Source organism: Ictalurus furcatus, chromosome 26 (assembly GCF_023375685.1).
Source record: "Ictalurus furcatus strain D&B chromosome 26, Billie_1.0, whole genome shotgun sequence".
In the NCBI taxonomy this organism is placed as follows: Eukaryota; Metazoa; Chordata; class Actinopteri; order Siluriformes; family Ictaluridae; genus Ictalurus; species Ictalurus furcatus.
Genome location: NC_071280.1, coordinates 14660935 through 14688868, shown reverse-complemented (window position 1 = coordinate 14688868; position 27934 = coordinate 14660935). Strand labels below are relative to the sequence as shown.

At 39.1% G+C, this 27934-nt stretch overlaps 1 protein-coding gene across 4 annotated transcripts; it reads right to left on the bottom strand.

Moving 5' to 3' along the window:
- Positions 1-288: 288 nt before the first annotated feature.
- nt5c2b (5'-nucleotidase, cytosolic IIb) lies at positions 289-26999 on the bottom strand. Of its 4 annotated transcripts, none has more exons than XM_053614945.1 (18): positions 26797-26999; positions 24288-24417; positions 18194-18267; positions 13391-13508; positions 13133-13228; positions 12816-12907; positions 11842-11899; positions 11147-11240; positions 10928-10981; positions 10746-10829; positions 10006-10047; positions 9128-9235; positions 8877-8943; positions 7765-7935; positions 7459-7510; positions 7209-7269; positions 5874-6050; positions 289-3864 (listed from the first exon to the last, which is right to left on the bottom strand). In XM_053614945.1, the coding sequence occupies exons 2-18, from the start codon at positions 24386-24388 to the stop codon at positions 3622-3624; spliced, it is 1692 nt and encodes a 563-aa protein (XP_053470920.1). In that variant the 5' UTR covers positions 24389-24417; positions 26797-26999; the 3' UTR covers positions 289-3621. The 4 variants fall into 4 exon arrangements, 3 of the variants coding, with proteins under 3 accessions (XP_053470920.1, XP_053470921.1, XP_053470923.1); XM_053614946.1 differs by lacking the exon at positions 26797-26999 and adding an exon at positions 25007-26538; XR_008384738.1 differs by lacking the exon at positions 289-3864 and having other exon boundaries at positions 5965-6050; positions 6290-7269.
- Positions 27000-27934: the final 935 nt, after the last annotated feature.

The window sequence follows — 27934 nt, the reverse complement described above, 5'->3', positions numbered from 1 at the left end:
TTTGTGCAAAATCTGACCTTCAGCAGTAATGCATCATGATGACGACTGCTTTAAGATCCAGTGCAGCTGAATGGTCCTGACAGTTCACTTCGAAACGAGCTGCCTTGGATATTACATTTCCAGTTTTAAAACCACTGAATGTGAATTGAATATGAAATCCAGTTGCAAGTTTGCCTGAAACATTCTAACAAAATTTGCTGAGGCTTCATCTTTATTAAATATTACCTGCTTCTCCTTCCCTTTTCATTGACCATCTCTGAAATACGACAAACTATTTTTTCGGGGTGGGGGGGGGGGGGGGAGAGAGAAAAAGAATAAGAATATACAGTAACAATAGACTGTACATACAGCATGTTATCTTGTTCTGAATAAAATGTAGCTTTATTTTAACAAGTGTTAAACAGCTTGTTTGTATCCGTTTCATTTACACATTTAAAACGCTTTGTAAAGGAAACCGTTTGACCAAAATACAAACATGGCTAAAGGTTAGTAGGCCCTAATTAGCTCTATAATGCCAACCGAGGGCTGATATCTAACATCTTGATAGTTAGCATGTCAGTGTTTTGGTCTAAATACTCCTGTACGAGAGAGTTACTCTCTCTCTCTCTCACTGTTCACAGACCTGTTCTGTAATTCAATCATTTTCCTTCTATCAAATATAATTTTCATTCCTTTAAGAAACAAACGAATGCAAATCTACTGTATCTATTGCTTCTGGTTTAAGTCTATAGCAGAGGCACCAACACTCATAAGAAGAACAGTCCATACAGGATTTTGCAGAGTTTTTTTTGGGGGGTGGGGGGGGGGGGATTGTTGCTGTGATTGATTTTCCTGTGGCTTTTTTTTTTTAATCTGTTATGCGATGTAAAAAGTTTATTGTGTGTTTTTTGTTTTTTTTTTTTGTGGAAAACTATTTGAATTGGCGAAATTGCGATCGCACGAAATTGTTCTGCACGGTCTTTCACAGTGATGTTTTTGGTAAATGAGACCTTTTAGCTGTACTCGTGTTCCACGCACGTGAATCAAAGGGGGCTTTGGCTGAATGCGCGTTGCGATGACGTCACATGCCGCGTCTCGGCCCGTATCTGCGGTAATTGTGAAAAATTGCGAGCTCCTCTGAATATTGCTATTTCTGAGTTTGCTTGATTTTGCAAAATCCTGGAGGGACTGGAAGAAGTCACAGAAAAAAAAACACACACACACAAAAAAATACCCTAGAAATGTAACACAACCCTAGACCAGGTGTTGTTAACTGCTGCACCGCGGTCCAGATACAGACCCAGCAAAGTATTTAACCAAGTACTTGGGAAAATAGTGTAGCTAAGCAGGTCAATGTAGGAATTAAAAGCTAGCTGTAGTTCATTGAATCTAGCTGATTCAATACTAGAGAATACTACACCGCTAGAGACATTAGGTCTCATAACTTTCACAGAGTTTTAGTTTTATTACCTTCTCTAGTCTGTTCAGCAAACTGACAACATAGGTTGTTTTGTTTAAAAAAAATAAATATATAAAGCTGACAAAGATGATTGGACAGAGAAGCATGTGTTTATTCCAAACAGACGTCTCATCTGTTCAGAGTCCGTGGCTTTAGTCAAAAGCGGTAACATGGAGCGCAAGTGCGAAAGAAAATATAACCACTCTGGTTTGTTTTATTTGTAGACCTAAACTAATCATGAATGGTTAACTGTTATCGACAGACCGTCATGTTAGTCACTTATCCAGCTGGACCTTTACAAATTTTAATTGAATATCCCCGGCCTTGTGCGGGTTGGCGGACGAGAAGGCGACTTTTTCCAGATGTGCGCCAAGCAGCAGGAACAAATAAGCAGCTCCTCCATTTTCTACTGAAGAAATAGGCTGCGGTTCTGCCTACTTGTTTTCTACTGGCTGATAAGACGGAGGCTTGTGAATTCACCGCTCAAGGTACACCAAGATCGCGTTGGAGCGACGCACAAGTAACGCAAATGAGTGTCTTTCACGTCTTTCCCTTTCCTGTCGGGCAATTTTTATCCGTGATCGTTCTGCCGCTTTTTCTGAAAAAGCCGAACAGTTTAGGTTTTACGTGCCTCCCGTGTCGCCTTGGTAAGGGGTCAAAACTAGTAAATGCTCCAGCTTAACTGTAGATGTTGGCACCTCTGCTATAAGGACCTTGCTGAGTTGAAAAGATCACTGTTCAGAGTGCTCTTAACGCTATTGGTCCTCAAAGGAGTAAACTCTCCAATGAAATCGCACGCTAATCTGAACTACTCTGAACCGCAAGATCTGCTGAGCTCAACGCACGCTAAATCCGATACTTATATATATTTTATATATCCACATATATTTAAATTCTCTACTCACACCAGCTATAAAGTACACTATTTACAAGAGTTTTTTTTATTTTTATTTATTTTTTTTGCATATCAAGGTCACTTTTATGCACAGCGTGGCAAATAGCATGGCTAGAAATGACTGTTATCAATATGGCGCTGGAAAGATTCAAATTTTGGTAGTTTATCTCCACAAACGGAGACGTCGAGTATAAAAATATGCCGGTACATTGTAGTGAGTGTGTGTGATTGAGAAAAAGTGCCTCTGTTGACAGCTTGCTTTGCTGCATAGCACTATACCTGGCAGCTGACATCACTGCCATTAAAAAATAAAAACAAAAACAAAACCATCTAACTAGCCTTATGTGGTTCGCCTGGCACAGCGGTTGCCAAGTAACAGGGGCGCTTGTGTTAGTGGCATTCTTTCGTAGCCGTCACGTTGGCCATCACGGCGCGCTGCAGACCCCCTCCGGACTTCATTTACATTCCTATCATGAACAGCTCTCTAATAAGAGGCACATCATGCCAACACACATGCTTTGCACTTCCTCTCAAGTCCTGTATGAGGCAGCATTTAGCCAAAATCTGCTGTACAGACAAACGATGTTCAAATGAAACAAAGGCTTGTGTTTAAAAAAAAAAAAAAAAAAAAAGATTTTAAAAAATTTCTGTCATGAGCCCAGAAACAGTGGGAACCCAGTGGGGTTATTCTGCTGACTATGTACAGTGAGTAAGGTCAAAATAAACTGCTCGTTTGAACATTTCCGACTCATATACAGTATGATGCATAATGTTTCTCATGTTAGATATCTAGATGTCTAGACCATTCATAAATAACAGGCTGGAATGGATCTAATATGAAGCATAGCTGCTTGTGTGAGCATTTGTCATATGGCTGACCTTCACAAAAGAGTCGTGCATCTCCAACATACTGTAAACTCATTAGAATACATGTCCCATATCAGTTCGGGTTTTTATAGCTTACCGTTAATCAAATATGTGCTTTGCTGTTATTCTTCTAACTATACTGTTAACTGTAAAACTAAAAAAAAAAAAAAAAAAAAAAAGAAAAACTGCAAACATTTTCAGGGGGTCTTCAGCCAAGCCAAACTTTGACACACAAACCGATTGAGCTTGACTCTCACATGCTACACATTCTCATATAGTCAAAAAAAAAAAAAAACCTGTAATAGTTAAACTCAATTTTCTTTTTGTCTTAAAAATCCCTCACTATTGTTCCCTTCACTAAAGTTAAATGTTTCCCTTAGGGAATTGAAGAAAAGGTCAGGCCTGACTGAAGGAGAGTCATCTATTCCTCCTCCTCCTCCTCTTCCTCCTCCTCCTCATCATCGTCTTCATCATGGCAGTGTGTGATCTCCTGTGGAGTCTGGGGGAACAGGTTAGGGGGTTTGATTTCGCTCAGGGAGCGTGTCAGCTGGCTGCGTTTGCAGTCTATTTCCTTGCAGTCGACGCTGTGGCGGTTGCGTGTAGCCAGCGGCGACTCGGTGTCCGTGTCGACGTGCGTGTGCTCCACCGTGGACTCATGTGGCATCTGAGGAAATAAAACAGAATTTCCAGCTTCAGTAATCGGTCGTTCTTAGAGTGGGAAAATCTGATGTCTTCCCTAAAGCAGGTTTAAGAGACTCGTTAAGAGATGCAATCACTTCAAGTCACAGGCAATCCTGCACTGGCCCACGCAAAAGTTATAATGAAAATAATCGTACAAATACTAAGCTAATACTACTACTAATAATAATAATGTCATAGTAATAAAATACTAACACGATAACAAAATGATCATCATTGTAAATCGGATGGATGGATTTGCATTTTGTCCGTTGCTATCTCACATTAAAGGCAGAAAAAGATCTGACATGATTTATCTTGGTTTCGGGGTTTTTTTAAAACAAAAAGCTGCAATGTTAACAGGAGTGTGTAAACTTTTGTCAGCCACTGTAGATAGATAACAAGGGTGTGCAGACATTATATCCACAATTGATAGATGGATAGATAGACAAGCTAGATAGATAGACAAGATGGATAGATAGATAGACAAGACAGACAGACAGACAGATACTGCAGATAGATAGATAGATAGATAGATAGACACTGCAGATAGATAGATAGGTAGATACTGTAGATGGATGGATGGATAGATAGACAGATAGATAGATAGATAGATAGATAGACAAGATAGATTAAGATAGACAGATAGATAGACAGACAGACAGACACTGCAGATAGATAGATAGATAGACAGATAGATAGATAGATAGATACTGTAGATGGATGGATAGATAGACAGATAACGCAGATAAATAAGATAGGTAGATACTGTAGATGGATGGATAGATAGACAGATAGATAGACAAGATAGATTAAGATAGACAGATAGATAGATAGACAGACAGACAGACACTGCAGATAGATAGATAGATAGACAGATAGATAGATAGACAGACAGACAGACACTGCAGATAGATAGATAGATAGATAGATAGATAAATAGATAGATAGACAGATACTGTAGATGGATGGATAGATAGATAATGCAGATAAATAAGATAGGTAGATACTGTAGATGGATGGATAGATAGACAGATAGATAGACAGATAGATAGATAGATAGACAGACAGACACTGCAGATAGATAGATAGATAGATAGATAGATACTGGAGATGGATGGATAGATAGATAGATAATGCAGATAAATAAGATAGGTAGATACTGTAGATGGATGGATAGATAGATAGATAGATAGATAGATAGATAGATAGATTCTGCAGATAGATAGATAGATAGATAGATGGATAATTAGGTAGATACTATAGATGGATGGATGGATAGATAGATAGATAGATAGATAGATAGATAGATAGATAGATAGATAGATAATTAGGTAGATACTGTAGATGGATGGATAGATAGATAGATAGATAATTAGGTAGATACTGTAGATGGATGGATGGATGAATGGATAGATGGATAGATAGATCTGATGACATTAAAGACAAGATAGAAAGATACTATAGATGGATGGATGGATGGATCTGATGACATTAAGATAACATTAACCCTCCTATTATGTTGGGGAAAAAAGTTACATCATTATGTTATTGGTCAAAATGACTTATACAGTTTAAAGACACAAAAAACAGCAAAGAACAGCTTAAAACAGTAAATTATTATGGCTTGTCCAAGACAAGCCATAGGAAGATATATTTGAATATAAGTTCATGACCCTAAATGAGGAAAAAGAGAGATTAACATACTGGTTAGACACAAATGTGGAAATGGGCATAATAGGAGGGTTAAGTGTCAACAAGTAAACAGTAAGTAAGTGAGTGAATATCCAGCTGAATGTAAGTGGATTCAGTACATTTAATATTGCTTAACTGACACAATGTCACTGTAACAGTAATATTATCTAGTGATCTCAAAATTCTCTGTCACAATGATGAGGATACTGATCCTTAATACTAAACAGCAGTTATTCTGTGACTGTCCTGACTCCCTTTCATAACAGTCCATGAAGGCGTTAAGGTGTGTGTTTCTCTCACCAGTACGTGTGCAGCTCTGAAAAGGTAGCTGAATGGGTAGTACAGCAGGTTGATGAAGGAAGCAGCGTACAGATCGGCGTAGCGCATCACCTGCGAGGCGAACAGGGTCTGTCGAGAGCCGCTGCGGAACAGACTACCCATCATGCCGTAGCACATGTCCATGTCATGGGTCACTTTCTAGAAGGCATTGAGAGATACTTGTAACACCCTTTTTCGATACTGCATTAGCTTCAGCAAGGCAAATTGATTCAACCTTTATATAACACATCTATGCTGAACGATCAATTCTGATTGGCCAGAAGGTGTTGGTTAAGTTTCTATAACAGCAGCTCAGAGAGTACTTCCAGCTGCAAGGCAGATCAATGCGGTTTGTAGCAAATTACACAGAGACTCATGTGCTGGATGTTCAGTATAACCTGATTTAAAAATGGTGCAATTGTTGCCACAGTGGAGGTTTCTCTCAGGAGATGTTTATTTAGCATTTTTGGAAGGAGTCTCCAGTCTCCAGACACGGCAAAATCTTCAGCACAAAGGGCTTTGAGGATTCTCTGTAACATCAAAAGCGCTTTTTATGTCTTATTAACTTCAAAAGAGGAGGGGAAAAAAGATATCTGTTGAGGGAGCAGCTGTATGACGTAAGTAACTTGTTTCGTGGTCATTCAACAACGATAAACGTAACTGTAAACGGACAAAAAGTGTCGTTCGTTAATAAAGCATTGTTAGCACGGGCAAATTGCTGTGGTATCAAAGGAATAAAACACGTTACAGGAAAATTATCCCGTCTTATCCAGTGTGACTTGACTGTTACATATATAGTTGAGTGCAAAAGTTTGTGTACCCTCAGGACAAAATGAAGGCATTTCGTTTGTAGCAACATTTAGTTGATTTTTTTTTTTTTAAAGAGTTCAATGATTTTCATAAGCAACAAAAGTGATTAAATAGTATACATTACCAGTTTAGACACACCTGCTCAGAGAAGAGTGAGAACAAGTAAAATTACTTTTCTCATAATAACAAGATGTTTTCTAAGAATAATGAGATACAAATCTCATAATAAGAAGATGCTGATGGGGATTTTTTTTTTCTTGTGTGGCAGCGTTGTGATTATAACTCTATATAACGCAAACTGTAATGTCAGATTTGCTACACTGATTTTTTCAGATCAGGAAGAGGGTCATGGAAAAACTAGGCTCTTTTTTCTTCTTCTTCTTTTCTAATTTTGTATTTATTGAATTTGCCTTCTGTTTTGGACTGTTGTGAAATGTTTGTCCATAAATAGAGGTTTGTCTTCCTTTTTTTCCCATGGAGGCTAGGTGTGCGTATGTAGGTATGTACCTTCACTCTCCTCTGGATGGCACTAATGTCTGGTCTCTCATTGCTGCTGCTGTCCAGATGCCTGCGAGCGAGAGAGAGAGAGAGAGAGAGAGAGAGAGAGAGAGAGGGAGCATATAGGTCATGTCAGAGGGGGCATTTCCAGAAAGAGGAACAGCGAGAAACGCTGACCCCTTTGACTGGTGCAGAGCTCACAAACACACACATACACACAGAGGACACTTGGATAGTCAAAGGTATACAAAGAACTCACTTATACAGCTCTGCCAAGAAAATGTCCAGACCCTGGAGCTCTTCAAACAGCGCTGTGAAAGACAAACAGAGTGACAACCATGAGCGTACACTCCTGTCTCTGTTTCTTTCCTTCTTTTCCACTTACACTTCAAGTGAAGTGACTCACCGTTAGTGGTTTTAGAGATCGTTTGAGATGCGCAAAACACAGGACAATGTTTCAATAAAGCTAAATAAAGGCGAACAATATGGTAACGCACCAACCCTGGTTATTTACATAAAAACAAGCACATTCAAAGTTTGATCTTGGCTTAACAAAAAGACTCACAGCTCTTGTCGGTCCAGACGTGCAGCTCCTGGGCGAGTTCGGGGATCACCAGGAACGTCCTCCAACCTTGGCGTTTTTTGGATTTCAGAATGTCTCCAAAGATGTGGTCCCCAATGTAGAGGATGTCCTTCCCTTTAGCGCCCAAAAGGTCACACATGATGTCTGAGGAACCTAGAAACCAGGGACAACAAGATGTCAACAACAACAACAACAACAAGGACAACAAAATACAGCAAGAAGGACATAAGTAAAGAATAAACCATGACCACGTGTGCTGTTATTGGAAAATAAAGCATTGGAAATCAACCTGACGCAGAATGAAGCACAATTACTGTTACCACTCAGAAGCTGATTATTTTACAATATCAGAAAATGTTTTGCTCCTCATATACCACAGCGAGTTGCCAACAACTTCAATTTTTATCGATTAAAGAACGATCAAATACGTTCTTCCTATGTAGGGTTCCATTTAATGTTGTTGAATGTTACGTGAAACAAGCTAGTCCCTCACCAGTCTCTCTTATTCATTCTAAGACAAAAATACAGTTTGTCAAATTACCAAGAAACCGCAAAGCCCTCTTAAAAACTTTCCGGTGTTGACACTGATGCTGGAGACTATTTCCAAAAATAGTCAGTAAACATCTCCTCACAGAAAATTACAACATACCCACAATTACACACTGCTCCATTTATGTGGAGCATCCGCCATACCATACAACTGCCTGTATAAGTTGTTTATCGGGAACCAAAAAAAAAAAAAAACTCCACTTATATTTGTCTCATACTAAGACCTTGACTGCTACAGTTTAATACTTTAGTACTAGTAGTTTTGGACTGATGGAATTTAATAACTGCCCTTTGACTTGTATAATGCATGTGCTACAGATAGAGATTATATGCTACAGTAGATAGAGATTAGGTTGATTGCCCAGCACACCTCACTGAAATCATGACCCAATGATTAAAGCCTGCTTACACAAGACCAGGTCTGTTGAGTGCAGGCCAGTGGAGCTCCAAGACTGGAGCTGAAAGCACCAGCTGTATTGAGTATGTGGTATACGTGTGAAGGGTGAGAACAAGTTATGTGTAGCATGTGCGTGTGCGTTTCTCACCTCCAGAATAGACTATTCCGTGCTGCAGAGGGCCAGTATATGTTCCGATCTTGAGCCTCCCGGTGGTCTACAACAGAGCGCATTTATCAGCATTTATTAGCTCGGATTTGTTCCATTATTCTGCACAGCATTCATTTGCTTTTAGAACTGTGATGGGAAAATGGGAGCACACAATGGGAGTCCTCTCCTTGCAGGTTGGTTCTGTACTCTGTACTCAGCCATGTGCTGGCCAAGTGTATTGACTGACTCACCGTATCGACCTGCCGCAGTACAGTGCCCTCGCCAAAGAACAGTGGCTTCCGTGCGTCCACCAGGATTAGATCGAAGTACGACTGCCATGGGCGATGCGGAGGGCTTTGCTATAGCAGAACACACACCGTAAATTCAGCAGTGAATGAATGAATCTTTCAATCCAGTTTTGAGCAACACTGTATAATTTATAATATTCTTCGACAAGTCAACTGTAAGAAACCATACATCGGCTATATTTCACTAAAATGATCTGTAAAGATCGTGTTGTGTAAGAAGCGAGTTGAACAAAAAAGTTGGTGAAAACAGTCAGTCTGTCTAAAGCCTTGCTAGTTAAATGTGATCTTGCACAGTGAAGGTCACGCTTAAGTTGTTGTATAGCTACATTCCATACCAAACTGTTAATAAGCCTAATTGATTCGGTTTGTAATTAGACACTTACTATAAAATTGTTCAGATTTGTTAAAAAAAATCGTGATAACGTCACTTGCAGTTGAGTGTTACTCGCTCCCACTGTCAGTGGTTTTAATGTTATGACGGATCGGTGTATAGTAGAAAATATCAAAATTTCACCACGTCAAGGATTTTCCCAGACTGCCACACATTTATTGAAAGATTAATATTAGCAATCATTTGTGCTGGTGAATGTACAGGTCAATTACACTTCTACAGGTCATTACAATAATCTACGCGCACTGTTTGCTGCTTCTGGCAGGTAACGTCCTTGAATGCACATGTTAATGAGACATAATTTTTTTAATGTAACTTAGTCAATCATGAATATCATTTTTTTACCAATAAAAAAGTACTAGTAGTATTACTACTACTGTATGTATTGCTTTATGATTAATCAAATATAGATGTGAAATAAAACACTCACCTTTGGGCCGTAAGGGAAATCAAACAGGTAGGACATGATTTTCTGCAATTAATTAATAAAAAAAAAAAAAAAAAAAAAGAGACACTTAGTTTCATTACACAACCCTACACGTACACTAGGCAGTGACATGTCACTTGTGTCGCTTGTAGATTGTTTCCGATGGGCGTGCACTATCCAGTGTTGAATTATTTATTTCTTTTGTTGCAATGAGAAACTGAAGTAGTTAAAATTAAGTTCTAAAGTATGTAGAACTGTATAACACGCTAATCAGTGTGAAAACTGGTTGTTTGATTTACAGGTTACATGCTAGGCTTCATACTAGCTTCATTCACAGATTAGCAAAGCAAGCTAACTGTACTAGCACCAAAAAAAATGAAATCGCAAAATATTGTCTTCGGTTTTCTTATGTCAAACAGTAAATAGAAATGAACAAACTAAAGTTGTGAGTGGGGAACTAAAGAAACGTCGGAGCATTCGCGCCACGGGATTGGTCTGACGATTCGTTTCCTCGGTCACACCTAATTACATAAAATGAAAATAGAACAGAATCTCGGTTTTGTCGTTTTGTCATCGAAATCGCCGATCTGTCGCGGACCTACATAAAAAATGAGCGGTCGCCTGTCGCTTGCGAGTGTGAATCCAGGATAAAATTACATACGCACTGTATGTGCATTCTTTCACATGTTTATGTAGGTGTGTGTAAGTGTATTAAGACAGCTGTGCACTATCTGTAAACTCACATCTGTGTATTTGTAGTCACTGTTGGTGGCCAGGAACACTTTGCCAACTTCGTTCATGCGGCTGAGCAGCAGAGGCAGCTTAGACTTTAGACAAGATTCACAGAGAGAAATGACTCACCTCAAACATCTCAGCATGAAACCAAAAACCACGCATGAAGAACACGGAAGCAGGGCACACTTACATCTTTCACCACATATTTCTCCAGATTCTCCACTGTTTTTTCCTTCAGCGTTCCCTACGGACAAAAGGACCCTGTTTCAGACTATATCAGAATATCCGAATATGCCTCTGGGCATCCCATCATCCTAGAAAGCTACAAAGCTCCAGCTCACGCTTCCTGCTCTTTAAAAAAACCATTGTACAACATTACAGTCTGTTCAGACCTCAAATCTCCTGCTACCTTAAAGTGGACCCAGTCGACAGCGTCTCGCACGTCCTGGAACATGCTCTTGAAGGACATGAAGAGGTCTCCGTCTTTGAAGCCTGTCTCACAGCTAGAGGGTTCGAAAAAGGGACAAAAGTCTAAGGCTCTGCAACCAGGTAGTCAACACACACTATCGACATGTTTAAATGGGACAGTCTTCCCTTGTTTGAGGTCGTTCCGAGCCAAACAGGAAAGCCCTCTCCCCCTAAAAGGACCAACAATTGTTTCAGAGGACATGCATCCATACCAGAACAAATCACACACTCAATTACGTCTGTATAGGCTTAAGGCTATACACCTGAGTGTTTCGATTATGAGTATCGTTATTTAATTCATTAATCGATTCATTAATACACATGTATTTTATTTACGTCCATACAAAGTGATTATTTTCTCTATAAGATACATGCTATATGATTAGTTAATACAGATTAATGACATTTTCACTGATGCCATGCCTGTACACAGTTCAGTGTGCTACAACCATCTACTGTAAATAAAGCATGCTGTAAACCGATTTTCAGCACACCGTTATGATTTGCTTATCAGCTTTGCGTGTGCACTGATAAACCTCTCCCAGTGTGTGTGAGAGATATAGGGCCTCAATCAATATGTGGATGCAGTGTCCAAGGTGAGCGTGTGACGGCAGTCACTACTGGTTAAATTCTCACCTCGAATACCGGTCGCAATTGGAGAAGAAGTCGATGAGGCAGGCGTAGAGGTAGGTTTCTGCGTGCAGAATAACAGAAAAGAGTGAGCGAGAGCGAGAAAGAGAGAGAGAGAGAGACAAAGTAACTGTGTAATTGCATCGCGCTTTTGTATTGATTCGGCAAACCTGTTATTACAAAAACACAGTTTAAAGCACCGTGTCAACGTGAAAGCGGAGGTTTCATATGCACTGGGGCTTTACTAAACTAGGCCACACACGAAATGTGCACGTTTATTCATTTCGTTTCATTTCAAAAGCCTTACGTTTCAAAAATAGTAGGGTTCAATACATGAACTTCTTGCCTTATTGTGTTTTTGCACCTGTTATTCTGAATCTGAGTGAAACCGATACTTTTGGTTCGAATTAAACATCACGAGAGTCAACCGAGCATGGAGAACACAGAGCCGGTGCTGAGCAAGTGACTAAATAATAATATAAATAACTAGTTTGAAATTTATTTCGTTTATTTATTTATTTATTGTTCTTTTGTTCCTGAATCATATTTCTACCACACTTTAACTCTGTTCTTTGGCTCGGTTTACCGGCTCACTTTGAAAAGAAATGCTGATGCAAACCGAAACTCGTAGCCAAGACCACCCCCTCGGCTACAGAATATGGAATGATTGTGAACTGTAAAAGTGCTTTGCGCTAGAAATCCAGGCCTCCCACTAAAGACTCTTGGGTAGGAGTTGTAAGGCGGAGTTGTAAGGCGGAGTTGTGCTATTTCAACTCAACTTCAGTTCTTTCAGTTAATTCTATATATAATTGATTCACTTCCTGTAGTTGGTTTGATTCAGACTCGGGGGTAAAAGCACCAGGGTTCCACTCGAATAAACTAAAAAAAACAGGTTTTATTGATAAACAGAAACCAAATAAATGCCTGAACCTAAATAGACCCTGGCTAATCTTGACAGATGGCAGTGATTAATTACCCACCTGGCAGATTGAAGAGAGTGTTAAGGATGTAGAAGCGTTCAGTGTCATCACGCTGGATGAATTTATTGGAGTAGAGCTCTCGGATTTCAGGCCTGGCATAAGGGAGAGGAAAATTATGGAAACTTTTTTTTTATTCGTGTTTAATAATAACAGCCTGTCCATACTACAGCAAATAACAGCAGTTACATTTAGTGTAATGCTAGACAGCAGTTTTTCACAATAGGTTATGTTAACAGTTAATAGAATCTATTGAGGTATTTTTTTTAAACAGTGTTGAACTATAAAAAGAATCCAGAGAAATAAAATAATCTTCTCACCCACGCAGGAAGTTAAAGCCATGAACACACACCAGGATGTTTCCATAGGAATCCACCTTCAGGAGGTTGCCGTACAACGTGTCAAACACCAGACCTCTGGAGTAAAGAAGACAACACAATGTTTTCAGTTAAGCCTATTCACGAGTTAACTAATCTCAGAATTGATTTTTTTCTCATCACTACCTGTGTTGGAGTTCCTTTTATTTCTGTCAGGGATAAAATATTGATCATTTGGTAACGCGATCCAGAAGTGCTTACCTGGTGGGGAAGGATGGATCATAGACAAAGCTGAGCAGTTCCTGTGGGTAGCCAATAAAAACCAGTCGCTCAACAGTCAGGTCAAAACCCAGGGACTCGTATTCTGGAGATTTATACACTGAAACAAAACAAAAGCAAGATGTTTTGCAAATCAATATGCATCATTTATCACAGGAGAATTGAGTATTCATGAAGACGTCAGTAGTTTTTTTCGGGAAAATCATTTGTATCTGACAAGAGCTTCTGAATTTACATATAAGAAGACTCACTGATGTGAACCTCAGTTGATCGGCTTCAAATTGTATAACTGGTGGCGACTTGAATGAAAGCAATCAAAAACTAATCCATAAGTTAACACAAATAAGAACAGGAAATAGCAAAAGAAATAGCAGCCTATAAAAGAGGAAGAGTTAGCGTGCGGAGCTGCAATGGCTGAGCTGCATAATTGGAAGATTTAGCACAGGGAATGCTTAGGAGACAAACTTTCACCAATTAGTAGTCATTTTGCTGTTTTCAACAACAGCTTTGTGGGAATAACTAAATATAAATCAGCTGTACCGTGTAAACATGCTTGGTATGTATAGGGGGGGTTAGCATTTATCAACATACGCATACTACGCATGAATAATTGTAAAGTAACTCAAGACAAACTGGCTTGGGTTTGGTCAAAGTGGTTTCCCACGCAAGCGACGTCATAGTTTCAGGTATCTGCCAGACTGCTGTTCATGTGTATGAGAAATGATAAGGTGCACCACAGTTTATTTTAACATGTAGAGCAATACGTTATGAACCAACTGTTATTTTTGGCATGGATTCCATGCATAGCAGGTTAAGTATTGTTTATTTCTAGGTAGGATGCCTATCGCACCATTCCGTTCAGTTTAAAGAGCCTAAATTAAATCACACAGATGCTCTTTGTGATGCTCCTGTTCCTGAGAAAGATTAGATTTGGTCCTCATTCTTAAAACCCAAGCTTTGTTACCAGAAATAAATCAGTAAGCATGTTGGAACCTCACTGAGGACAGCATCTGAGATGAGTATCCAACAGCAAGAGCGACTGCATTCACAATGGCTTAGAACAGTCCCTGAATGTCCGGTGATCTCATCTGGATCGAAACCAGATCCATTCACCCTTTTACATTTAAACCCAATTAAGGCCCAGAGCTTGCATGGATGGAGATTAACATTTGAGAGGGCAAAAGAACCAGCTGAGAATTTTGAGTCCTTAGTCCATTATTTCAAGCCAAGACCAAAACACAAGGGGAATATTAAAAAAAAAAACAAAGGCCCCATAAACAAGATCATCCATGGCCATAATTATTAAGACATATGTTCTGGTAAAAAGAAATAGAAGAAGGTTGTTGACTCAAGTCTTCAAGTCGTGGGAACGCAAGCCAGAGAGATCTCTTGAGAAAAGAGCTGCCGTTAGGAATGCCTCAGGGAGTAGTACTGGGGTCTCTAGAAATCTTCAGCTGTGAGACATGTGGTTCAGTTTGATTACAACATCTCACACAGGGTTGCATTTAAGAACTGTATCGAACATGATCGTATGTGATGTACATTCATCCAAAGTATTTCGGATCTACAGATAAGTGTGTAAGAAGTGTGCACTGGGGGAAGGGAGGTGATCTATATTTTTAACCTTTTCCCCTTCTCCCTTTTAGTATCTCCCTGTAAGATCTGGGATGCTACAAAGAACCATATTTTTGAGCCTCTTTGCATCTTGTTCACAATGATTTGCACTTTCTTGTCAAGTGCCTCAAGTTGACCATGCTAGAACACATAACAAGAAGCCTTTGTCACATATACACACACATTACAGCACAGGGAAAGTCTTTTCTTCGCATATCCCAGCTTGTTAAGAATTTAGGGTCAGAGCGCACGGTCAGCCATGATACGGCACCCCTGGAGTAGATAGGGTTAAGGGCCTTGCTCAAGGGCCCAACAGTAGCAGCTTAGCAGTGTTGGGGCTTGAACCTCGACCCGAAAAGCCGGACATTGTGATGGGGTTTTAAAACATGGCTTCCAACAAGGATGCGATTCAAAGCTACACATGCAGAGCACAATGGATTAGCAGGCCATCGCCTTAACCACTCGGCCACCTCGTCCTGCTTAGTAGTGATTATGGTCCCGGGGTCAATCCTGAGCTAGAGGTACTCTTTGTGCGAATTTTTGCATGTTCCCTGTTATGAGGTGTTTCAATTGCAGTAATACCTAGGGAGTTTTCGCACTTGGCTACAATACCGAGTCTGCACCCATGATCGATTCTGGCCTTGTTTGTGAATGGTGTCAACACGGGAGGTTTGTTTTCACATCACATCTGTTGTGCACACAATTTTTCCATAACGGAATACATCGGGCACATGTTTGTATTAAGGTTTCAGCAATCAATTGATAATTTGTTTAATTAAATCTTTCTTTGCTCGACATTGCTCGACCGGTAATTAACCGGACTAGGATCTTGAGGGACTCAAGAAAAAAAATCATGGGCCAATTGGGCAAATGCCTATAGTCTAAGTGAGTAGCCTAAACAATGTTTAAAATAACTTATTTGTTTATATTTGGAAATTCTGCATGACGGTAGAAACAGAAATAACTGTGGGAGGGGGCGGGAGTAGTAAGAGTGTTTGCAGGAGCGTGTAGGTTTGTGCAGGTAACAAGTGGGTGTGTTTTTTTAGTCACATGTGTTAAATGTCTTCTTGGCTCCATGTATCTAGAAAACATTCCAACTCCTCAGCAGATCACAACATGCCAATGTGACAAGTTCAACTAATCGTGTTACCTGATGCCGTGAGGATTATTTTCGCACATTGCATAGACACTACATGAGTTCACCTCACGTAAACTCTAAGTGTACAGCTTCCACACCTAAACAAAAGATACTAAACTGCTGACTCAAAAGGTGTATTCCAGACTAACACCCAGTGTTCCTGGGACAGGCTCGAGACCCACCCTGACCAGGATAAACTGGCTACTGAAGATGAGGAATGAAATGATGTGCAAATAGGTTTGGGTTCAGAAACAAAATATCCTAAACTGATTTAAAAATAAATAAATAATAATTTATAATAATTTATTAGTAGTGATGCCACAGTCTATAGGTATGCTTTTCTTAATACGCATTACCAGCACATCACTACTTCCTGGCCATGAGTACTAAGTCGTCTCTTCAGGTATCCAATGAAAAAAATTACTATTATAGTGATTGACAGTGATATTACAAAAAGGAGGCATAAAATTCACACTGCTTAAAATATGACTTTGGACCCTTTATTTGACATGGGTTAACACAAAAGAATGGCTGTCTATGGGAAGCATTTCTCAAATACAATAGAAGACTCCCTCTGGCATGGTCTTGCCCCTTGGAATCTGTTATCTCCTCGTTTGGCAGATAATTATACCTCACAAGCATGCATGTACTTTGGCCAATAGGAATGCTGTCTAACAGCTAGAGCCACTACAGCCAGAGAATGACACATACCCCCATTAGTCACAATAATCATGATCTGGAGCTTGACATATGCTAGTCTCATACTCGAGGAGGGCTCTTTAGTGTATGTTGGTTATACGTATCAAAATATATGCTGTAATTGGTCCAAAGGCTTTATCTTTGGCTGTTTAAGTCAATATAAAAGCAACTATTAAACACCAGTTTAGAAGCCCATCAGGGTGCAGTGCTATCAACACCAGGCTGATGTGGAGAATCCTGACCTTTGAACTTTCCCTTGGTTACAGAGGCCAATGATAACAATTAAAACACATCCTGAGGATTATTTTTCATACTGGCAACAATCTTATGGACAGGGCAAAAAGGACAGATTAATCTAAAGGTTAGACTGTACTGTACCCAAGTTTGTTTAAAAGAAACATGCTTCTCGTAAACGTTCTTTCGGCAAGATTAGGCATGACGTATGTAGATCTTCCCACTGCGGCTCATACCCATGCTACACTGCACTGTAATGTTTGCAGGGGCAGTGATCTTTGAGAACTTGATGAGGTTTGTGGTCGCAATGTTATTCCGGCTCAAGATAACACGATAGCCCCTTCCCGTTGTAAACACTACGGCGAGCAATAAAGCTGTGGATGTCAACAGCTGAATGCCCGTGATATCTCCCTTGAGCCTACAATGAAGGCAGTCTGTGGAGAACGCAGGCCCATCAGTCCTGGCATGGCACAGAGCTGATCTGCTTTCCTAAAGCAAGCAGTCCCGATTTAGCAACTAGTGACTGTTGTTAGTGGCTGAGTCACTGAGATGCAGGGCAGAAAGCAAAGGAAACCCAATGCACCCAGTGCACGATAAAATGTCAGCATATTGGGTTCCTAGTTGGCCCAAAAAAACAAAACAAGCGTAAGATGAGGTAATACATAAGATGGGTTAATTTGCTGATAACGTATGTTGAATCTTCATGATAGTGTTTTGGTTTCTTTTAATCTTGTGCGGTTTTGGCTACAGTAACAGACACGTTTTAAGGATAAGGCTTAAAATTAACAGCGTACCAGGAGATCCAACTAAGTTCCAATGACGAACATTTAAATATATCCTACTGCATGTTTACCCTGCGTTTCAGAGTATCTGTGCTGCTGGCTATTTTTAAGGGGAAGAAAGTTGCCACATCCTAGCGACACATTTTAAAAAATATCAGAGCTGAAAAGGATTGTGGTCCCGTCACGGTTTACCAAGAAACAACTGGCACTGATTACACACCGGTGAGCCTACAACATGTAGCAAAATGGCAGGCAGAGTCTGCAAGTAAATGATGTGTTACATTTCTTGGTAACAAACAGTGGGCCTCATTGTCTTACCTGCTAAAGTGTAATCCATGTCAAAACCAAAGCATTTGATCTTCTCCATTGCCAAACTTCTGTTCACGAATACCCTGAAACAAACCAGAAAAACAGGAATACATCAACAGACCGAACAAATGGAACATTTATACAAGTGAGAGCTAGGCTGAAAAGGGCCAAATTTTTAGACAGATATGCTTTAGTCATGAAAAAGATCTCCAAACGCCAAAGGGGTAGTCCTTTTTCCCACCGTTTTCTATCAGTTCCCTGCTTTTGATGTTGCTGAGCCAAATCCGGCATAAAGCACAGCATGGAAAGAAAAGGGTTCCCAGATTCCCTTGACCAGCATACAGAGAATCTGTTCTGAGAGACAGCTAAGGCTTTCTGGGTATTAAATAAAACCCCCAATGCAACAGGGTTTATACGCTGAGCCTGATGTTAAATGTCAAACCTGACACGCTTGGCCGAAGCTATCCGTTGATGCTAAATCAAAATCGGAACAAATTTTAACATTGTTTTGGAAGCGAGTCTCTGCTGTGCACTCAACATTCACTTAAGGAAACCTGTACACTTGCAACATTCATGCGCTTCTCCAATCGGCCAATCAGGCTGCAGCAAAATCATGCAGATACAGGTCAAGCACTTCAATTAATTTGCACATCAAACATCACAATAGGGAATAGAAATAATATCAACGACTTGGACTCTGGCATGGTTGGTACTGCCAGACGAGCTGGTTTGAGGATTTTAGAAACTGCTGATCTCCTGGGATTTTCACACAGTGAAAACCGTCTCTAAAGTTTACACAAAATGGCGCCAAAAGCAAAACATGGCCAGAAGGACATGCGGACACTCCTCATTGATGAGGAGAACGGCCAGACTTGTTTCAGCTGAACACTACAGTAACACAAATAACGACTCTTTACCACCGTGTTGAGCAGAAAAGCATCTCAGAACACACAACACACTAATCTGTGAGGTGGATAGGCTACAACAGCAGAAGACATTATCGGGTTCCACTCCTGTGAGCCAAGAACAACAAGCTGTGTCTACAGCGGGCACAAGATCACCAAAACTAGGCAGCTGAAGATCGGAAAAACATCGCCTGTTTTTTGTTTTTATTACTAGTTTGCAAAATCGATCAACGTGGAATAGGAAAATTTACATATTCTGAACATGTAACATTTCACAGCCCATGAAAGCAAAGAATATATTTTTGTAACATTATCTCGTTTCAAGTCTACCTCGTAACTGCACACTGTTGGACCCCCTCCACTGGCTCACTTTGGTAGACAGGAAAAGTGCAGCTCATTTTGAGTGCAGATGTCACTGCTATTGCAAGAGTGCTAATCCAAACTGTCTGTCCATACTGCTATGCCTACAACCTGACCACAATAGCTTGCCGTTTTTGTTTGCTTTCTTTGGAATTCAGTCTATCTGAAAACTATTGTGCATGTTCTGCTGCATTCTCTGTTGTTGGGTCTTTGTTGAGTTAGAGGTTGTTTACTGGCACTCAAAGACATCTAGAATAGTCAAACGGGCAAGAGGAACTGGCTGATCCCACAGCAGAGAGCACTACAGGCAGGTTCTGGCTGATAAACAAGCGCACCAATGAGCATGTTTTAATTTCCTCCTTCTCCAAGTTCACTAGTCATATCTAATAATCACATAGTGACTGTGATGCAGCATTACTCCTATCTTTGTACTTTAAGCCTACTGAATGCACCCAGCTGGAGGTAAACAGGGTTGGTTGGATTGGATCTTACAGAGGTTAATGTATTTCATCACATGGTTGACCCGAGTGTACAAATACCAGGGCATAGTGTAAGACAATCCAGATAAAAGGGCCACCTTTGGACCTCAAATAGACAGTATGGCCAGTTGGATCTGATCCAAAAGCGTGTGACGCGAATGTTTTAGCTCCTTCTCTTCCTCCGTTATCAGCTGGAAAAAAAAGAAAGATAAATCTTGGCAAGGCTTTGCTGACAAATGGTTACGTTATATATTGTACAGTAGGTCCAAAAGGTTGAATACCAAGAATTCAAAGTATTGTGCAAAAGTCTTGCACATGTAAAGCAATATTGTAACGCAAACATGCCCTCAAAAGTAATTAAATGAAACTCTACTGGTATCGCTACAATGATAAGTAAACAGATAAACAGAAAAGCTATTTGGCGTAACTTTGGTGTAACTACTAATTATTTTGAGTTCCGGTTACCAAGCCGAAATTGATTAGTTTCCCAAATGAGTGTATCTCCAAGTGTTTTGTTTGTCTTATGCAGTACCACAGCAATTTGCCAACAATTTTTATTGAACAACACGTCTTTTAATGCTTTTAATCCATTACAGTGTATCTTTAATGTTGCAGAATTTACTTCCTGTTATCACTTGTGTAATTTCCTCACCAGACTCTTTTCTCTCTCTCTCTCTCTCGCTAAGTTAATAACATGCAGGGGAGGAACACAGTTTATATTACTGAGAAACCAGAAACACAAAGTCCCCTGTCCTGAAGACAAAACACTGCCACTGGAAACTCAATGAAGACACTGGAGAAAATTTCCCCATATCAATGAGCAGCATATTCGTTTTTTCTCTGCTTAATAACGACACGTTTTTCTATCCGTATGTGGAGCATCCTCCATACAAGTCCATACAAATTCTCCATACAAGTGTTCTTGTGATTTTTTTTTTAAACAAAATATCGAAAAGTTAAACAATAAAGACAATTTTTCCCAGCCTTCTTGGCTCATATTGACCAAGGCTGCCAATATTAGTGGAGGGCACTGTATATATATACCTTAACTTTCTGATTATTTTCCAACCACTGAATCAGTTTAAATAATTCACTCCTTAATAATATAGTTTCCCTTGGAGATAGATGCAAATGCAGGCATGGTTTATTACACAAAGCAAAGAGACTAAGACAAGACATGGCGAAACAAAACAAAGACGAGGCAGAAGTCAACAAGCATTAAAATACACAAACTAGGACCTTGTCCAGTAGAATAAACATCTCAGGCACAGACGTGATAGCTCAGCTGGCTCCACTGGGCTAATCTAAAATGGGATTGCATAATACCATGGGATCTGGGTGATTCCCACTGATTCCATTTCTGCTACATACGTCTTCGGTGCGGTTAAATATTTTCATGTCTTCTAGGCCCCTAGGTTGGTTGTGTCCAGTTTAGACTAAGATCCTAGTTTCCTGCCAGACCCTACTTCAACTCTAGCCTCTATTTTATCCAGCGTGGTTGGAGAAATTCCTATACTTAGACATCTCTGGTGTCTATTTTAGTGTCGAGATTAGAATTTACAATTTGGCCCACAACCAAAACAGCACCACTCATTTTATTTCACATTTACGACACGCCGTATCAACTGCCAAAGGACTGACTGATGAGTGTTGATGGAATGGTTAACAAAAAAAAGAAACCCACTTTAAAACATCTTTCACTTGACTAGAATTCCAATGTCGGTGTCCTTTCCACGGAACTGACATTTAAAGAGACACAATCTGGCTAGCCTCCAAACACCAAAGTATAGCCAGGTCAGTGAGAACTTCTATTTTAGAGACTGAAAGGCCATCCTTGGCTTTGGACAACGGACAACATTGTGCTTCTGGAATGATAAAGAGTCACAGATTGAACGACCACATCTTCATTAGCAAGCCTATATAATTACACACAATACATCCTAAAAATCTAATAAAGCCTCATCAATGAAACTGGAGAGCATGCTCTCTGAGACAAGACAAGCCTGCTATGCCATTGTATAAGATCCAACAATATAAATTCTTTCCATATGCTTCAACTATTCCCATATGGAAAACTCTGGTATGCTGCTGGAGGATTATTCTGTATAGAGTCTGAAGTGGTGCTAGAGGGATATAATGATAATTATAAAGGTCAGAGTGGACAAATCAGAAATTCTTTGGCTAGCCCACCAGGCAAATAAAATAAAAACTCCAATGTGCTGTCCATCCAATGTTCGGGCTGCTCAGAAACCCAACTGACTAGGCTAAAATATTATATTATACCACAGCGCAGTGATAAATTAAAATAGCCTGGACATGAACTCAGCTCGCTTAGCAATCAAGGTTCAGTGACCAGAAGGCTATGGACTCAAAATCCAGTGCTACCAGAGAGCCACCCTTAACTACTCAGATATATGGATCACTTTTACATCATTATAGTTCAAATTCAATAGATATAAATGTAAATAATGTTTCGCACCTAAACCTTGTAGGAGTCTTTTCTCTGTGCTGAAGTCTATGAACCGTACGAAAGCTGCAACACTGCTTCAGAATAAAACCAGAAGCATAAGTTATTACTTTCCACCAAGAAGAAGACTTAACTTGGTGGAAATACCATTTGAAACTTGTACACAATTGATAAAAAGGTCTACCATATAAAATTTTTTTTAAAAAACGGAAATGTACATGCAAAATATCGTTCCGATTTGGATTAATAACTAATATCTTTTGTAAGATACTTGGCTACTGGAGGGCAAAACACAAACTCAGCATGGTATAACTGGAATACCGCATTTTGTAGCATGAGAATCTACAGTGCACATGACAAACTGCATGAAACTTTTTTCCACAACTTTTGAGGCAAATTTTCATGAACATACATTCCCTGAAAGGTCTATGTATAGATGAAAATAAGAATAATAGATTGCATGATATAAATGTGTCAAACCCTGAGAACTCCATTGCGTAGCCTTAATTTAACATAAATGACTGGGCGGCAACAATGTTGGAAAAATAAATAAGTAAATAAAAGCGTTAGGTAACACAGACATTAACTTTAGAAGGCAGAAGTGCCAGAAGCAAACTGTCTTTTGGAATACAAGATTGTGTAAGGTGCGTTCACGAGAGAACCACAGACGTTCTCACAGTACAACCGGACCCGGAAGAGCTGCACTGTTTACAGCAGAGGAAGAGGGACGCTGCATGCAAGCTTCGTTCGTTACATTCGAAGTTGATTTTGCTTTAGGTCTTGGTTTATTTTTCAAAATGGTGCAGGTTGTATTGTGAGAACGTCCGCTCTCTCGCACCAACACAACACGCATGCATCGTGGTTCAGTCGTCGGAGATCTATGCGGAAGATATTTTGTGAATAAAGACTTCATTTTAGTTTTTTTGCGGATACAAAGCATTTGTAGGGCTTCATAATATTTCAATTAAACCAGTGGAGTCACATGGATTACTTTTGTGATGCATTTATGAACTTTTCGGAGCTTGAAAGTTTTGGTTACATGGATTATCAATGGAGGGAGAGAAATCTCCCAGGTTTCATTAAGAATATCTTCATTTGTGTTCTGAGGATGAACGAAGGTCTTATAGGTTTGGAATGACATGAGGGTGAGTAATTGATGCCAGAATTTTCATTTTTGGGTGAATTATCACTTTAAATATTGTTTAAACAATATTGATAATTACATATATTCTATTATACAAGTATTTGTGAAGCAAATTTCCATGACTTTTCCAAAACTTTATGGGTTTACTTAGTTTTCCAAAACTCCTCCAGGCCTGGAAATTGCTATTTTACAATTCCATGACTTTTCTAAAGTTTTCATGACCATCCAAACCCTGTTGGTGTAATAATAATAATAGAATTATTTCTATATCTGATGCATTAAACTGAATATAAATAAAATTATTAATTTGATATACATTTAGTATACAGTCACTGCCTGGACAATAGAAGATGAGACAATTTAAATTTTATTTAATTATTTTTATTAATTAAAAACAGCATTATTATAAACTGACTGGAAGGAGCTGATTTGATGTTAAAATTCTGTACTTAATCATTAACATTATAAAATGGTTTTTAAAAAAAAGGGTCTTTTGTTACTCCTAGTGATATTTTTAATAAATAAAAATATCATTTTTGAATATAAAAATGTATCATTACCTAAACATCATGAAAACCTATATATCATGATATCATAGGACCATGTTTGAGAATGTTTATGTGATATTTTTGTAATACTGCCCACTCCTAGTGCAATGTACCGTTCAATTTCAATAACGTGTGTGTACAATTAATCAAGCATTTTACACCCCTGGCTACTTATAATAAAGTTTGTCCATCACACATACCTATGATATGCCTCCCGTCTGTATTTCTTCATAGCCAACCCGTCCATGTTCGCTGGGAGGTCTGCGTAATGCTGAAGGCGGTCACTCCATGACGTAGTCATCTTTATATCTATTAGGCTCAAATGTTAATCTGGGGGAAACAAATAAAGACAGATGTTTTTGCTCATGGAGACAGAATGGGATTGAAAGAGAAGGCCATTAACAAGCAATTTAACGAAATCACTTTGAAGTCGTTGGTTTCTAACACACTTCAGAGAATCCACAATCCCAACATGCCATACTTAAATGTGATTACATTACTGTTGAAAGAAGGAATAAACGGGCACTGATTAATGTCTTGATCTAAACTATTGAAATGGAAAATGTCAGGACTTGAAATGTTGAACCAGGCTTGATCTGATCTGATCTTGTCTGGTCTCTTCTCCTCTGAAGTAAACTCAGCCAGGCTGATTAGATTTAAACTAAATCTAATTCTTTTCAGGTAAAATCACATTCAGACCATGCTACAAATGGGTTCCCAAATTAATTTGGCTAGATCTGTAACCCCAAGCGACTTCACTGTCTGAAGCTGCAAACTAAATTTATTATCTCCATACAATACAGTATATCTAATCAGCTGGTGTCCTCATTTTAACCAAAGTCTGTATTTCACAGGAAGTTTCTTCATGAACTACTGACACAAGATGACTGGTAACAGTTATGAAAAGCACTTCTCTTACCCTATAATTCATGAATGCTGACTTGTACAAACACACTGGAGGCCTAAGGGCTAAAGGAAAGAGATTTCTCCAAGACAAGGCTGTCTGAAATGAACACCAAAGCCATGACATCATATCACTCACCCAAGGGCAAACCTATTTTTCGAGAAGAGTGGTTGGTATTTTCGCTTGCTTACAATTTCAGCCAAAACTGGAACGATGAAGAAAAAAAAAACCCCTCTTCTCTAAAAAGTAGGCGGGCAGCTTTTGTTGCTAGAAGAGAAAATAAATGGGCCAAAGGACGCCTGCTGGCAATGTTGTGACAAGAAGTGGTACGCTATTAGAAAACAGGGTTCTTCACATAGTTATGGCTACTTACCTGCTTAAAAGTGTACTTCACTCATAGAAAAACAGCTATTAAACAGTGACCATTCCTTGACACTGAATGGTACTACACACAAGGGTGTACATTTTGTACCTTTAGTATGTATCTATTACCTAGTGCATTTTTTTGGTTTGTTTAAACGTACACCATATCAACATTTCCAGCTAAAAGATACATATTAAAGGTACAAAAGATCCACAGAACAACGAAAGGTACAGTTTAGTACCACTTTGTTTTCTAACAGATAATCGATGAATCGATAAAAGTTCATGAATCACACAGAGTCGTGTTGATAATAGTTTCATTTGAAGGACCGCAAAAATAGACAGAATTAAGTAAATACTGGACAATTTTTATTTATTTATTTTCCTTCCAGGTTTTTTTTTTTTTTTTATAAATTATTAAAACATGGTCTCCTGCCTAGCAAATAAATAAATAAATAAAAAGAAAAACAACAAATCAATAAATACATTGATAAATAGAAACCATTCCAAATTGTTCATGAGAAATTAAACGTTAATAAATAAAATCTCTTTCTCGTTCTTTATTGCACTTTCTCAGTCCTACATTTAGATCAATGTGAATGCACTATTTCCCCCAAGAATATTTAGCAAAGACTGTACATGAAAACCAGGACTGTAATACACAGTTCTAGCAAGCCAACAAACTTGAAGATTATGAGAAACTTCACATACTATGACAGATATATAAACACACGAGGATTAACTTAAAAACATTCAAGTCTTGATCCTTTTGTTTCTCCAGATCTAGCACAGAACTGAACAGAAGTCTGGTTCAGGACTAACTTGCAAAAATAACTAACCTCCTACACAGGAGATAAGCACCATGGATAACCACACAGGGTTTTTATTTTTATTTACCCTTTTGGAGATTTATCTATGGATTAAAAAGTAGGCTGGATTTAGTTTCTTTTCACTTAGAACAAGTCCTAATGGAGTCTAAGTAATGTAATATCAGTGTTACAGCTGCAGAACAATGACATGTTTAGCTAGCTTTAACTAGCTTTCACTAGCTTTCACTAGCTTTCAGGGCTGCGGTTAAAGTGACTAAGTGTTAGCTAAGAAACTGTGTAGATAGAAATACTAACGAGTATTACATAGTTATACGCAGTTCTACTGGCCTACAGATAAACAAGCTAGCAGCAGGCTATTAGTTTTGTGCAGCGAATCGTCAAACATCACATCACCGTCATCACATTTTTTTGTTGTTGTTTTTTTTGTTATTATTATTGAGCGTCTAAATGTACCGTTTAAACACACACACACACACACACACACACACACACACGTACATACACACAAGCAGCTGGATATGGATATCAATCTCACAGTGAACAGTAAGGTAAAAGTGATGCGCGTACAAAATGGCTTAACCGAGATCTATCTCGCCATTTTCACTCACCCACCTTTCAGCGAAGCAGAAAGCAGCAGCTGCACAGGCAGGAGATCTGCGCATGCGCAGTAGCACACCGCCGCCGCCACCACCACCACAAGCGACCCGGAGAGCAACACGGAATAACAGCGAGCGCGCGCAGCTGTGCTGGTAACCTGTCTCCTCTTCTAGCTGTACCGGGAATATAACCGTCTCCTCCTCCTCCTTCTCTCTTTCAAAACAACTGAGAGAGAGAGAAACAGGGGCAGGAGATACGGGGCGCTGATGGGCGGGGTCTGGATTGTGTTGGGGGCGTGGTTATATATATATATATATATATATATATATATACCACATACCACATACATACATACATATATATATATATATATATATATATATATATATATATATATATATAACAAAGTGGGCCGTTTAGGTTTAATAGAACAGATTTTTCCACTGACTTTTATTTTTCTGTCAGGTTTATTTTTTTTCTCAAATTTACTTTATATAGACCATCTGTGAGCAATAAAAAGAACTGACGGAAGAAAAGGGAATAAATACGAGACTGTGGTGGGCGGGGCTTTGACTATGTTGAGGGCGTGGTTATATGCACGGGAGGCTACAAACTTTAGTGGAACAGAAGGAATAATTGAATTCAGTTTTATATTTACAAAACACTGTCTCATTTTGCATTTAGATACAATGAGTGAGCAATAAAACAAACTAATAGAAGAGAGTGGAATATATATTGGGCGGTAGTGGGCGGGGCTTATATTGTGTCCGGGCGTGGCTATATGCACGTCAGGCCACACACTTTTAATACACTTACATTTAATATAAAATAGAAAGAGCAGGTTTAGGTCATTTATTATATATCTATATTGAGTTATTGAGTAGAATCTAGTTTTTCTGTCAGGAATTACGGAACATTTAGCGCGAACTGACAGAAGAGTGCGCAATAACTAATAGAAGGAAGAAGACTAAATACGTGCGGTGGTGGGCGGGGCTTTGGATGTGTTGGGGGCGTGGCTATACGTCACATCAGGCCACATACTTTTAATGTTACACTTATATGTAATATAATATATTCAGTAGAGTTTTTTGTCACAAATTACAAAGCATATAGTGTCAAAGCAATCTTATAAACATAGAGTGAGTAATAGAAA

What these genes read in the sequence shown, in the direction of transcription:
- nt5c2b (XM_053614945.1), bottom strand. Translation starts at nt 24,388, where the DNA reads ATGACTACGTCATGGAGTGACCGCCTTCAGCATTACGCAGACCTCCCA. An exon ending in AGACGGGAGGCATATCATAG is followed by an intron (nt 18,268 to 24,287) that starts GTATGTGTGATG and finishes GGTTTGTTTCAG; the next exon opens with GGTATTCGTGAACAGAAGTT. An exon ending in AGAAATATGTGGTGAAAGAT is followed by an intron (nt 10,830 to 10,927) that starts GTAAGTGTGCCC and finishes TCTTGTCTAAAG; the next exon opens with TCTAAGCTGCCTCTGCTGCT.